General features: G+C 40.0%; 1 protein-coding gene across 1 annotated transcript in view; it reads left to right on the top strand.

The window, feature by feature from the left end:
• Nucleotides 1-13,687, top strand: part of LOC127619846 (nectin-2-like) — a 183,794-nt gene extending 170,107 nt beyond the window's left edge. Inside the window, exons 7-10 of the mRNA XM_052092862.1 lie at nt 5,125-5,257; nt 5,442-5,499; nt 6,898-6,999; nt 13,481-13,687. Of these exons, the coding sequence (XP_051948822.1) occupies nt 5,125-5,257; nt 5,442-5,499; nt 6,898-6,999; nt 13,481-13,687 (500 nt within the window). The remainder of the gene's footprint in view (nt 1-5,124; nt 5,258-5,441; nt 5,500-6,897; nt 7,000-13,480) is intronic.
• Nucleotides 13,688-14,523: the final 836 nt, after the last annotated feature.

Genomic DNA, 14,523 nt, shown 5'->3' with positions numbered 1-14,523 from the left:
CGTGCATTTAAAGTCTAGGCCAGTGTGATTCTTGCCATTAAGATAACACAGTTTCACAATGAATAAGACACCCTATGCCTTTGGGCATCATATATTATGTTGCAGCTAAATTGTAATACCAACTGACATTTTTAAAACACACCCACGCACGAAAGCCAGAACTTGTAATGACACTTAATGCTCAAGCAAGACTAATTTTCATTTGAAAATAATCAGTGGCGAATTTGTGGCTAGTTACTGGCAAATATGTCATTAACTCTCTACTTTTTTAAGGGAGAGACTATTTAGCAGAGATTGACTATTTCTATTAAAATGAATGAGCCCAACGGTTGTAGAAAAGGAAGTACTGCCTTACAGGTCAAAGAGCCAACCAGCTTTTAGATAAAGTGATCGCCTGTCAATCAACTCGAGAACGTGCATGAGCATTAGCTGTACCAGCCTTTTTTTTACTTTTCCCTACACTGTTGATAGGTCCGGTGGTAGCCATGCTGAGACACTTCCTCAAAGACTTTTTAGTTTTGCTCATCACTAACGAGTGGACCATCTGCACCTCGTTTATTGACCACGGCTTGGTTTTGCGCACAGCCATTTCTTTTTTCACAATTCGAAAATCACGTGAACAAATGATGCTGCTATCGCTGTTACTAACTTTAAAACTAGCGGGTTGAAGGAAATCCAGTGATGCTGATAGTGACGATTCTCCCTGACCAATCAGTGATCTGCAGGATTTTTACGTCACATTTAATATCGGCTCAGCTCTCTTGGAACCTCGACCAAGGTGGTACTAAAAAAGTATCAGGTACCAGGCACTATCCACAGTGGAAAACCCCCAAAAAGTGAGCTGAGTCGAGTTGAGTCGAGTTGTACCGTAGCAGTGGAAAAGCCCCAATAGTATGTCCTGCGGGTGGGTGGTCTCTGCAGAGCCTGTTTGGCATGCTTTGTTGGCCATGATTCTCTGATTTGGGGGATTTATTTCTTGTCAAGATCATGGGTAGTGTAGTTCTTCACCAGAAATTTTGCTTGGCATTAAACACAATTTTTTAAGTAATTAAGTTGCAGACTGATTTCTGAAACAGAAGCATATGCCATTAATTTACAAACATAGAGATCACAGTAGGCCTGTCTTTAAAGGTTTATAAGTTATAGTTAAAAATGAATTCCCCTATGGAGAAAATGAATGGGATTTTTAGTTTCAGAACCAGACTGTTGCACAATACTGATTAAACATTCAAGGATTTTTCAAAGTTCCTCCCCCACACTCAGCGTTTCTCATTTAATTGCAAGTCGTATGTTGAGAGACACTACTCAAACAAACAATCACAGCAGCATGAGCTGCGACTCAAAATCAGAGATTTTGACATAAATTTCCTGGTATATTCCCCTAGAGTCTTCATTCTAATACAATTGTAATATAGATTATATACTGTACTCAAGGATTTCTGAAGCCCAAACAAAAGAAACATACACAGCAGCACGAGCAATGACTTAAAATCACCAGTTTCAAAGGAAATTAAAAAGAGCCAAGTAAATGTATTGCTAATGGTTGGTGACTACCCACAATCTGAGGAATTTTGCGAAGAAATAGTTGCTAATTTGAAATGTATGCAGATGGTTTGAAGAACAATGTGTTCTCGCTAACAAATGTATTTTGGGGATTGTAGGAAATGCAACGGCTATTTGTTTAGATTAAGTTTCCGATCTATGCGATAAACACCACTGATATTTGCAAACGCATTAGGAAAAACTCTCTCTCTTTTTCATTTATTCCTTTATTTCTCTCTTTCCCTTGCTCGCTGTAGACAACATCGATGATAACAAATTCTCTTGTTTAATATCTACTGCAGGAAAAACAAATGTGACGCAGCAAGACAATCCATGTTGTGTGGTTATCAGCTTTTATCAAATAAAGGCACCCTTTTTTAATGTTCCTTCTTCTCTACATCTGTTCTCACCACCTCAGTGCTGTTGTTGAAAGATGGGTGTGGGGTGTCCAATATTATGTTAGACCATTTGTAATGCATTACTGTGGCTCACTGCCCAAGAATCACAATTTGTTTTTATATATATTATAAATGTATTTGAGACCATATGTTGTAGTCCTACCACGATGTGTCAGTGTGTTTTGAGCACATTTGAGTCTTTACATCAACTGGAAAGATGGTTAATCTGATCCTTCGCAAATAAAGCTTAAATTCACAGAAAGATCACCATTGTGTGTGTGCAGATCAAACGGAATTAGGAATCTTCAAAATGGCAACTGCTGCTCCTACTGGGCAGCACCGGAACTGCACTGTGTAATTTCCTCAGAACACACATGAGGAATCCTTTTTTTCATTATTGTTTGCTCTCTCATGTAGTCTATATACAGCATATTTCCCTCTTTGGCAGCCTCATAACATATTTCAAGAGTGTTTTATTGGCATGACAATGAAAGTATTGGGAATTTTCAGTGCTGGCAATCCCGTCTCTCTTTCTGTTTCCCCCCATCTCTCTCACCCCCATCATCAGTGGCTCTGAGAGCAAAGGGGCTTACTAATTTTAGCACACCCAACCCAGCAGCAAGTCCTAGCAAGCTTTGCCTGTGAATACCTCATCAAAATGAGCCACACTATAAAGAACCTTATCACTTTGGCATTAAATGCCTGACTGCAAAGGGAAAGATAAGAAGCTGTGGGATATTAGTTCTTGAATCAGATTAGTGGAGTGGAGCGCTAATAGTGGACATCACAACGGTGTCAAATAGTGAAACTGAGAAACAACTATAATGTACAGTACTTACACAACTAATCCAATGACTATTTGCTGCATCTACACTGTCAACCAGTTCCAATTTTTCCCCCACTGATATCTGGCACAGATTGGATCTTTTGCAAGCATGGAAACAGAAAAATATATAAAAATGAGTGCTGTCAGTCGATTACATTTTTTAATTGCGGTTAAAAGCATAATTTCTCATAGTTAAAGTGCTGAAATTTAAGTCCATGTGCTTTTTCTTGTCAAAATGCATTTATTTCCTTTTTAGGAAAGAAAGCAAAACAAAATGTAACAATATAATGCTTTATTAAAATTTTCCAAACAAAGCCTTCCACAGTATAAAGATAGAAATGCACTAAAATAGCGCCAATTCAAGTAAAATTAAGCGCTTCCCAAAATCTATGTGGGAGTTTGACTAATTGAAAGAACTAGCCCCTCCATAGGTTGCATATTTATAGCAACGGGCATTAAATCTCATAAACTCTCATCCACCACAATATTAATCATCCGTCTGACTGTGGCTATCCGCTTTACTACAGCAATTGAAAAGCCGCATTCATGATTCGCGTGAGGGTGTCAGTGCCAGTGTCAAGGAGATTTATGTCTCTGCAGAACAAAAATGGGATTTTCCCAATCAGTGGGCATTTTCTCTCATTGAGATTCCCTACTTTCATTGGATAGTTTAGAAATGCCCATCCAGGATTGGAAACGCCCACTTATTACTACATTGAGATTCCCTACTTTCATTGGATAGTGTAGAAACACCCATTACAGTTTGAAAATGCCCACAGATTGGAAAACACACATTATTGTTCTGCAGGGACCTATACTTTGCGTCAAGCACCACTTTAAACTCCACATGAAAAGCTTTACAGACAACATCTTATTCTGCATTTTCCTGAGAGTTAAGACTTGACTGCTTCTGTGGTAATTAAATTGGACATTATAAAGACCGCAAACTGCTTGCTTTCTGTCACAAGTCCCATCTGGGCTTGTTTTGTACATACACATATCATTAAGATGTCCTTTCACGGGCAGACACATCGACACATTGCAAGTGTAATGGTGGCCAGCTGATAGATAGCTGTGCAATGTGTATAAACCTCACTCTCCTGACATCAAGAGGTGCACTAGCGACTGATGCTAGATGCTGTAGCCTTTAGCCTCCTTGTTAGCGCACCCGCCTCCCATGCCGGAGATGCCGGTTTGAGTCCTGTACAGAGCGGGTAGAACAGGAGCGCCACAATGGTGCCATGACCCGGATGTGAGTGATGTTTAGGGGGGTGAGTGTAACGGTGGCCAGCTGATAGATAGCTGTGCAATGTGTATAAACCTCACTCTCCTGACATCAAGAGGTGTACTAGCGACTGATGCTAGATGCTGTAGCCTTTGGCCTCCTTGTTAGCGCACCCGCCTCCCATGCCGGAGATGCCGGTTTGAGTCCCGTTCGGAGCGGTGTGAGCAGGGCCGGTTACACTAAGTTTCCGCCCTTGTACTACTAGTGTCTTTGCTGGTGTATGCTTTATTAATGGTAAATGTATTCATGACGATTAAGAAAAATAAATGCGTTAAACTTTTTTAATTAATCGCATGTGTTACCGCATTCATTTTGACAGCTCTAATATAAATTTATGTTTTTGCATTCAATTGGGCCACTCTGGTTCTAAATCCAATATGCATTTGATATCTGGTCATCTGCTATAATATTTTGTCATTTGTTACCAGTGTTTGGTGTAATCTGATTACAAAGTAATTACTAACTGGACTGGTAATCAAATTACTTTTAAAGTCAAACATTTGTGTAACGCTTTACATTTTAAACTAATGTAATCAGATTATAATAACTTTCAATTAAGGTAAAACTTTTTTAAGTACATACTTGGGTTACACATTTAAAAAGATGTATTTTTATGTATAATACATTTAAAATATGAATTTATTTGTTCATATGAATGTCTGTTAGTGTTGGAGGAAATATAGACATTATTTTGAATTCGTTGAGCGAAAACACAAAACAATTTCTGTGAATTGATTTGGAAAGTAATTTAAAAATGAAGTAATTAGTAATGTTTACTTTTTTGATTAAGTAATCAGTAAAGTAATCTGATTTGAATATATAGAAGTAATTGATCATTTGTAGTGGGATACTTTTTTGAGTAACTTACAAACCACTCGTTGTTGCATAGCTGAACTTGGAGCTAAGGTGAGGTTAGTGAATGTGTTGAAATTCCTCTGTACAGTATAATTCATGTACACGAGTACACAAATATTGATTATGTCTTGTGTCTTTGTGTTTGAAAATGAACACAAATACATATACAGTATGTAATAGCTATTAAAACTATTTATGTCTGCTCTTTGTTTCTTTAGATCAACCTGTACCAAAACACGTCTTGGCTGGGCCAATTATTGGAGGATTAATTGCTGCTATAATCATTTTGTGTTTAATCGGTGCCGGTGTGGCCATGTTCCACAAACGACGTCAGAGTGTCGAAAACGGAGAGTAAGTGTGAAAGCACACACAATCACACATTCTTGTTCAACATCCAATTCTTTCCTTCCTGGCTTGAAAATCCAAGCTATTTTAGTCTTTTTCATTCTCAATGCATCTTAATTTTTACATTCACGGTATGGTATGCAGGCGCAGCACATTTAGAGCTAAACATCTCCCTCTGTTTCTTATCCAGAGGCCCCCCCAAACACAAGCCGCCTCCCCCGATGAAGTCTGGCAGCTCGACAGAAATGGTAAGCGGATAATTTACCCATCAGCCACCTCTCAAACACTCACATATCTGACATTCTCTTTCAACTTGATGTATTGAGGTTCTTTATTTTAGAGGATTGAAATTATGTACAATTCTCCAGGCTACTCATGGCAATTAATAAAAGAGCTTAGAAAAAACACTTATGCATAAAATAGATATTTTAAAGCCTTTGAAGAACTAAATTAGTATTAGGACGGAAAAAATAATATTGCTGAAAAAAAGGGGTAATTACGATTTTTCAGCTGTTAACAATTATTTTTTGTTTGCTCTGTTGGTGTTGGGCTGCATTTGAAATACGTATTTGTATTGCCAAATATGTAAAAACTAGCAGAGCGAAGAGAATGAGAATTCCTAATATTCCCCTCGGGCTACGGTAAGGAGGGAAAGGTTTAACATGGGGGTAATGTGTATTGATCGAAGCTGAATGTAGAATGTGTGGTTGGAGCTAATTATGTGTGTTGGTGCACAAGTGTGTGTGTGTGTGTGTGTGTGTGTGTGTTGGTGCACAAGTGTGTGTGTATGAGTTTGTGCACAAACGCACTTGTTCAGTTAACTTAATTACATTAAGGATAACTTTACCATGCAATGACTCTCTTTCGTGGAACATAAAGGAAGATGTTAGGCAGAATGTTTCAGTCACCATTCACTTTCATTGTATGAAAAACATGCAGTGAAAGTGAATGGTAAATAAGGCTATCAGTCCATAACATTTAACCTAACATCCCCTTTTTTGTCAAAGATATGACACTAATTTTTTCGGTCTGGACCTATTAAGTTATTTTAAAACGACTTGAATACACTTAAACTATGATGAACCTTTTCAGTCAGTGAGTTGCCATTTTTTCCCCTTTAAAAATGTGCTGTATCCATCCGGAAACAGTAAACAAAACAAATTTTCATAAACAATTAAATTTCCGCCTTTTCGAAGAAAAAAAAGAAGAATCAAAAACCCAGAGAGGATCCCCTTAGACCTTAAGACTTAGTGCGAATTAAATAAAAAGTAAAAATAAATACAAATCAGATGTTTTGATTTTTTTTTTTCATATACATGAATGTAGATGGTGACACCACATGACATTTTTGAAGTCATTAAATTAGTTTTTTTGGTTGAAAATGTATGAAACCAATTTGGACACAAAAATTACTTTTCTAAAAATCTGACATGCTTTAAACTAGTTTTTAAAAAAGATTTCAAAATTGTATCACCTCGGACAACCTTGTTTTTCAAGGAACCTTTTGTGTTCATCATGCGTGTTTGAATAAATGATGACAGAATTTTCATTTTTGGTTGAACTGTGCATTAAACTCACTGATAAAGCTGCAAAATTGGTTCTTGGGTGTGTTTAACTCACCATCCCATGTGTTTGTGTCTCTACAGCTTAATAAACCACAGGACAAGGCCACAACCATCACGGAAACCGCGCCGCTCAGCAACTATGAGGTTAACTACTATGAAACCAACTCTGCAGAGCCTGTCACAGTAAGATTTCCCATCACATCTCTTTAAATTTGAAGTACTACACTAAATATACATTGCTTTGAAGAGCTTTTAATCTTATTCCATGAATATCCATCATTCAGACAAGGTGTCTCGTTTCTCCTTTCAATGCATTTGAATGACTTTGCAAGGCTATATTACCACTTCAAACAGCAATTTAAGTACTATTTTCAACACAGTTTCCTGACAATAATGTCACACTCATACAAATGGCGAAAGCTACTGACTCACAGCAATGTGTGGCTTGTGCTAACACTGCCAAAGGGTCCTTTGTGTGGATTAATATGATGAGCTGTTATTTCATCAACCATGATAACCGTAAAGCCAATTACTACAGCAGGTCTGTGTTTGAAGGATAAACAGAGACATATACCTTTATGATATCGCCCTTAGGGAACTCTGTTTGGGCATTCAATATGCGCTCTTCTTTATAAAGCACAATGGTAAGTAAACATCCCATTTTGTTCTCTACATTCAGAAATTGATTTTTAGCGATAATGTAAAACGTCATGGTTACTGTTGTAACCTCCGTTCCCCGAGGGAAGGAACGAGACGTTGTGTCGATTGAAGTGACACGAGGGGTCTTCCTGGGACGCCAAACGTTCCTCTGAACCTGAGAAAAGGCCAATGTCAAGTTGGCAGACAGAATTTGCATGCCCGCCCCGGACATACGGGTATAAAGGGAAGCGGGAGGGCAAGTGCCAGTCAGAATTTTGCACTAAGGAGTAAGAGAAATTCACTGAGAAAATAAGGTATGGCCGTTTACAGTGGTAGGTCTAGTGCTGTGGCAGGAGGGACACAACGTCTCGTTCCTTCCCTCGGGGAATGGAGGTTACAACAGTAACCATGACGTTCCCCTTCTGTCACTCACTTAACGTTGTGTCGAATGAAGTGACACAAGGGGTCCCATATAAAAACGCCACGCACTGACCTGACCGTGTTACGTGAACTGTCGAGACAGGTACAAGCAGGCTACTGCGTGCTAGAGGCACCTGTGTCAGCTGCACGTAGCCCTCCCCAACCCAAAGAGATGTCACATACAGACCTTAGGTTCCCCGAACACCTGAGGGGGGGAACAGGTGCTACATGACTAGAATGGGAGCAAGCCCGGCAGCCGCGGCCTTCTCTCTCACTATGTCTCTCACATAGGACGTGAAGCGGCTGGGGCTATCTTAACGCTATGAAATGCGTCAGGTAAGGTGGTCTTTTCCGGTCCTATTCTTTCAGGGGGAAAAGACCCTGCGGAGGCCACATCCTGCCCAGTCTAGGGCGAGGTAACATGTGGCAAATACACCACGAGGGTTGTGAAGCCGTACGTGGGAAATGGCATGGTGGTAGGTCCAGCCTAATGAGGGGGGACTCTACAAGCATGGCGACCGGGGCAGCGGGGCTGCCCAAGGGAAACGCGGGTCTACCGACAGGGGGACCATACTGCGGGGAATACATCACGGGGAGTTTGCCTGGAAAGGGAACTAAGCCCGTGGAGCCCGACCCCAGTACAGAGCAGCTGTGACTCGTAGTGGGTCTGGACACGAATTGCTCCGCTGAATTCACAGGCCAGAATGCTAGGGAGGAGAACATCCAGGGAGCGACACTTAGTGGCTAACCTGGGATAGAAGGCGCACTGGATCAACTTGGTGAAGTGCAAGTGGAACACCTGGTCTGTTGTGCCGCGTTACCGAGTTCTACCGGCTCGGACCTGACAAAACACGGGACAAGACCGACTCAACCCTGAGATTGTAAAATCTGGCAAAGGTATTGGGTGTTGCCCAGCCCGCTGCTCTGCAGATGTCTGCTAAGGAGGTGCCATGGGCCAGTGCCCACGAGAATGCCACACTTCTCGTAGAGTGTGCTCGAACCCGCAAGGGGGTGGGCATGGCCTGGGTGTGATAGGCTAAAGAAATAGCATCAACGACCCAGTGAGCTAACCTCTGTTTGGAGACTGAGTTCCTTTTCCACTGTCCGCCGAAGCAGACAAAGAGCTGCTCAGAACATCTAAACCTGTAGCCAGTGCTGAAGTGTTCTCATATGCATCAACCCGAGCGGCGCAGCTGAGGATGCTATATGCCCCAGGAGCCTCTGGAATTGTTTTAGAGGAACCGCTGTGCCGGGCTCAAAGAGAGCGAGGCACCTGAGCACTGACTGAGTGCGCTCATTGGTGAGACGTGCTGTAATTGAGATGCTCTGAACCGGGACGAGCTTGCTCTTCTCCCAGTTGACCTGAAGCCCTAGACAGCTGAGGTGCCTGAGCACCTGGTCCTTGTGAGCACACAATAACTCTCGAGAGTGAGCCAGGATGAGCCAGTCATCGAGGTAGTTGAGTATACGGATGCCCACTTCCCTTAGCGGGGCAAGAGCTGCCTCTGCGATCTTCGCGAAGACGCGAGGGGACAGGGACAGGCCGAAGGGGAGGACCTTTTACTGATACGCCTTTTGGGGCCGAGGTGCCGTGAGAACGACTTCAGAGCTTTCCTGGTCCTGGAAGGGGTCCCGGAGACGGGGGGCGTAGGTTTTATGAGTGGGAACTCAAACTCTTTTAGAGGAAATAAACTCTTTTTAGGAGGAGAAACACTCTTTCAGGCAATGAAAGCGCTGTCGAAGCGCCCAGGGGTGTAGACTGCACTTCGTGCAGAGGGAGAGAACACCAGCAGGAAATGCGCCGTTGATACAACAGCAGTGCTTATCGCCAGTAGAGGTGAGTGAAACAGTGGTGAACTCAGCTTGCTGTTGCACAACCGTTCGGATCCGAAGAAAAATTCTGACTGGCACTTTCTGCCCCGCTTCCCTTACCCATATGTCCGGGGCGGGGCATGCAAATTCTGTCTGCCAACTTGACATTGGCCTTTTCTCAGGTTCAGAGGTACGTTTGGCATCCCAGGAAGACCCCTTGTGTCACTTCATTCGACACAATGTCGAGTGAATGACAGAAGGGGAACCTTTTTTAAAAGACTTACCCATGAGGTCAGAGATTGTTATGGGATAGAATAAGCATCTTTAGAAGACAAAATCAGTGTTATTTCATTTTCATTAAAAAAACTGTGTTTGATTGGCAGATGCACAGTGATGAACTATATAGTATGAGATGGCACAATTTTAAGAAATTGTACAAGTTGGCTCATACAAAAATGTATGACTTACTCCCATAGAGAAAAATAAACAGATTTTTCTTAAGTTTAACACCTAACTCAAGCTTTAAAATAGTCTACACCCTTGCACAAAACCTAATCCTAATAAGAGAATAACTTTTGGAACTTTCTGGAACTGTAAGAAGATAGAAAACATCGGAGATGAGGGAAGTGTTTACAGGTAATTGACATACATCAGTCATTTGTATTGCATAGCCTAAATAAATATGCAATCAGATTGGTAACCAAATTTAGTCACTGACGCTTTATTTCTTAAAACAAATGCCTGTATTGTATGAATTCTGTTTGTTAATTGGTTGATCAAAAAAACTTACCTTTTCGTAAGTGTTATACGATATCTTACAAATTTGTCATCTCGTATGAATTATTATGAGTTGTCTTGAGACTATGTTGAACTACCCATAATCCTGAAGGGTGATCCACCAATCAGAGAAGTTGCTGTAACCATGGAAGCAGGAAGCATGGCAAAACTGCTGACCACTGGTCTCCCTACAATATCAAACAACATACAGTAAATGTGTGTATATATTTGAAAATGTTGCTAAACATCAAACATTGTATTTAATACTTATAGGTAATTAAAAAGGTTTAACTCCTAAAGACTTGAATTGTAATTGTTCAATATATGTAGGAAATCATTAGCACTAACATTAAAATGCAGACGCCAGTCATATCAGTAACCTTATAAAAGCTGTTTTATTCTAAATGGAGAGAATCCACACATGGGGGCGGCCATGTTAGTATCACATGACCAGCCAAATACTACTCACTTAATCTCAGTAACCGTCCTGTTATTGGACACTTTCACTCATTGATTAAAGTAATCATGGCTGACTGTGAATACTACATTTCTACTATGCCATCTGAAACTGAAAACTATTGATTTTGTGATGCTGCTATAGGTGTCAATGTCCAAGTCCAAGATGAAGTCAAACGTTACTGAGAGCCATTAATCAAAGACTTAAAGTCAGTAGTTTTTTATTGAACTTAAGTACACAGTCTTGTACTTTTGCCTTAAGCAATTTTCAAATACTTCAAATCAAATTTAGTAATATTGTGAGTCATCTAAAAGCTGTTTAGTTTGGTTCAAGGCTTAGAAGTCTTTTTGAAGATGTTTTATAAAGACCTATAGAGAAACTGAATGGGAAAAATAAAATAAAGTTGGTTTTCACTGAGGAATAACTTTTATTAGAGCTGTGAAATTGAATTTGCCCTTCAAAACATTAACATATACATTTAAGCATTTGGTAGACGCTTTTATCCAAAGCGACTTACAGTGCACTTATTACAGGGACAATCCCCCCAGAGCAACCTGGAGTTAAGTGTCTTGCTCAAGGACACAATGGTGGTGGCCGTGGGGATCGAACCAGTGACCTTCTGATTAACAGTTATGTGCTTTAGCCCACTACACCACCACCACTCCATGGTACAAAGTGCAAACAAAGTGTCCTTTCTTTTTCCAGACATTTCAAAAGGTTAAATGTTAGGGTGCAACTGGCATCACCTCATAACGGTGGAACAAAAAGAACATTCATCTTGCATAATTAGACTAATTAGATCATCAAACACTCTGAGTCAGGAGGTGAAGTATTCTATCAAACTGTTTTAGCTACTGAATCTTCATTCAATATCAATGAACTCTAAGAAAAAGAATGTGCATTTATTTTGTAGCGAGTGCTTCTGTTCTGAAGCTATTATACTGATGCTTAATGACCTATTAAGGAACTATTAAATGGGCATTAGTACCATCTCAGTGATTGTAAGGAACTGTGAATGCGAGTACATGCAGCATGTGTTAGGCCACATCTATACTAGATGTGTGTACTGCTGTCTACATTGGAAGTTCCTGTTGTGCCTTCAGTTGAAGGACGACCCGTTTCTTTTTCGTTTTTGGATCTGTTGCATTGCTACTCATGTTGCTTTATTTTACCAGCCATCTGAAATAAAATGAGTTATTTACAAACATTATTTGTGATTTACTTTTTTCCATTTTCCATTTGTTCTGTACATTTAAATCAAAAAGCTAGCTCATGTTGTTTCTAGTCTCTGGCTTGTTATTTAAATCTGAGGTGTATTTTTAATGATAAATACTCATACCTTAATATGCCGAGACAAATGTAAGTAAGCCATTTTTCAGTTAATTACTAATTAAAAACATTGCTCTGTTTGTTTGACCATTTCATCCAGCCCGATACAGCAACGTTGGCTCAAACAATGCAGTACATTTAAGCAATGGCTACTTGTTTGTCCAACCAATGGAAGATGGGAGGGTGTCTTCACAAAACTACTCATAAAACAATAATTATTTTTGTAATTTTGCCTGGTGACGCTAGTTGCTCTGAAATTGCACACTTCAGCTTTAAAAAATGTTACCTGTTGAATAAATGTAGGAGAATTTATTTACATTTTCTGGCACCAACAAAGATGACACGGTCCACATCACTGAGATCACATTTTTCCCCATTTTGATGGATGATGTCAACATTAACTGAAGCTCCTGACCCGTAATCACTGCATGACCTGCCCATTGCACTGCTGCCACACGATTGGCTGATTAGATAATCGCGTGGATGATTGTTGGTGTCAGACGGACTGGTTTGAGTATTTCTGTAACTGCTGATCTCCTGGGATTTTCATGCACAACAGTCTCTAGAATTTACTTAGAATGGTGCAAAAAGCAAAAATCATCCAGTGAGCGGCAGTTCTGTGGATGGAAATGCCTTGTTGATGAGAGAGGTCAACAGAGAATGGCCAGACTGGTTCAAACTGACAAAGTCTACGGTAACTCAGATAACCCCTCTGTACAATTGTGGTAAGAAGAATAGCATATTAGAATGCTATTCTTAGATGAGGGTTGGCGCTGTTTTGGTGGCATAAGGGGGACCTACACAATATTAATTGTAATAAGCAAGATAATGAACAGTCAGACTGCCATTTTCGCAATAATAACACCTGACAGGAACCAAAGGATGAATTCAGCAGTTTCTGGAGACTTTGGGGTCTCTATTTGTTCTCAAATAATAACATAATTTCAACTGAAATCAATATTTTATAAGCCGTGTTATAAGCAGGATAATCTACAATCAGATGATCATTATCGCGAAATAAACTTTCAGGGTGATACACTGCCTTGTCTGGGTTAATTTTCCGATAATGACCAGTTAATAATCCTTTACTTCAAGCATTAACAGACTTATCCATGTTATTTAACATTCTGAAATGACATGTAGCTTCAACACTCCCAGTATAGATAAAGGTGTTAAATTGTTTACAAAACGACAACTTCATAACAATGCGTTCGTTTGTTTCTGTTTCAGGATCTAGATGACGACAACACCGCTAATGGCGGCACGGCCAGTGTCTGGGACAGCTCAGTACACCATCCCGAAAACGACGTGGCGACTGACGAGATGCTTCCACCGTATGAACCTGCCGACCAAAACGATATCGAAGCTAGCCACGGACCATCTGGCACTAACATGGCTCGTGGGGAAAGTTTTATGTCTCCGCCTATGTTGGTCTAAAGATGTAGGCCGTGCCTGCGATTTGCACTGCCACCGCCCTGCCCAGCCATGATCGCCTATAACAGCACAGCAGCCTGGCATATGGCTTGGGCAAACAAACACACATTTCGAAAACTACCCCGCCTAGTGAAATTTTTCTCTAGACATGGCTAATTTACCGAATCTCATGGTTTTGCGAATGATCCATCAAAGATATTCCATTTGGAGAAGCAGACATTCGTAGCTCATATATCTCCTTCAAATTTTGGATGATTGATAATGTACCACCACAAATTTGTATTACTTCGGACAGGCTACTAGCTATTAGCTATAAAACAAAACCATACTTCACTTTTGAGGTATTGTTATATTTTAATCCTGGTTGAAAAGCATATAGAGCGAACAGTTTTAATCAACATACGAACATTTAATTTTATGTCTCCTGAAAGGTCTAAATATATTTGCTTTCGGTATTTTAAAATGCAATGCATATACTGTAAAATGTTGCTTATGGTTTCTGATCTGTCAACTTTGATTTCGCAATTTTGGTGTATTGCTATTTTTATCTTCAAAAGCTTTCGTTGGTTGTGTGCGTTAACGTTAACTGTGATGAAGGGGAACTGTCTTGTGGTATATGCAATGTTTTTTACGTACAGCAAAAATGTATTTTTATATTTGATGTCATTTTGATTATGCATTATTTTCTTAATTTTGTTTCTTTGTTTCTGAAATGTACCAAATAAGTTCTGTAAATAATATAACAAAATAATATATATCGCCAGTTTAACGTGCGTTCAGAAGAAAAGAAAATGCACAACAAAACTAAAAATACCAGTAGGGGTACAAAATAAAAATTT

This window comes from Xyrauchen texanus, chromosome 26 (assembly GCF_025860055.1).
Source record: "Xyrauchen texanus isolate HMW12.3.18 chromosome 26, RBS_HiC_50CHRs, whole genome shotgun sequence".
Taxonomy (NCBI): domain Eukaryota; kingdom Metazoa; phylum Chordata; class Actinopteri; order Cypriniformes; family Catostomidae; genus Xyrauchen; species Xyrauchen texanus.
Note: the sequence above shows the minus strand (reverse complement) of the source record. Positions and strands in the feature narration are given on the sequence as shown.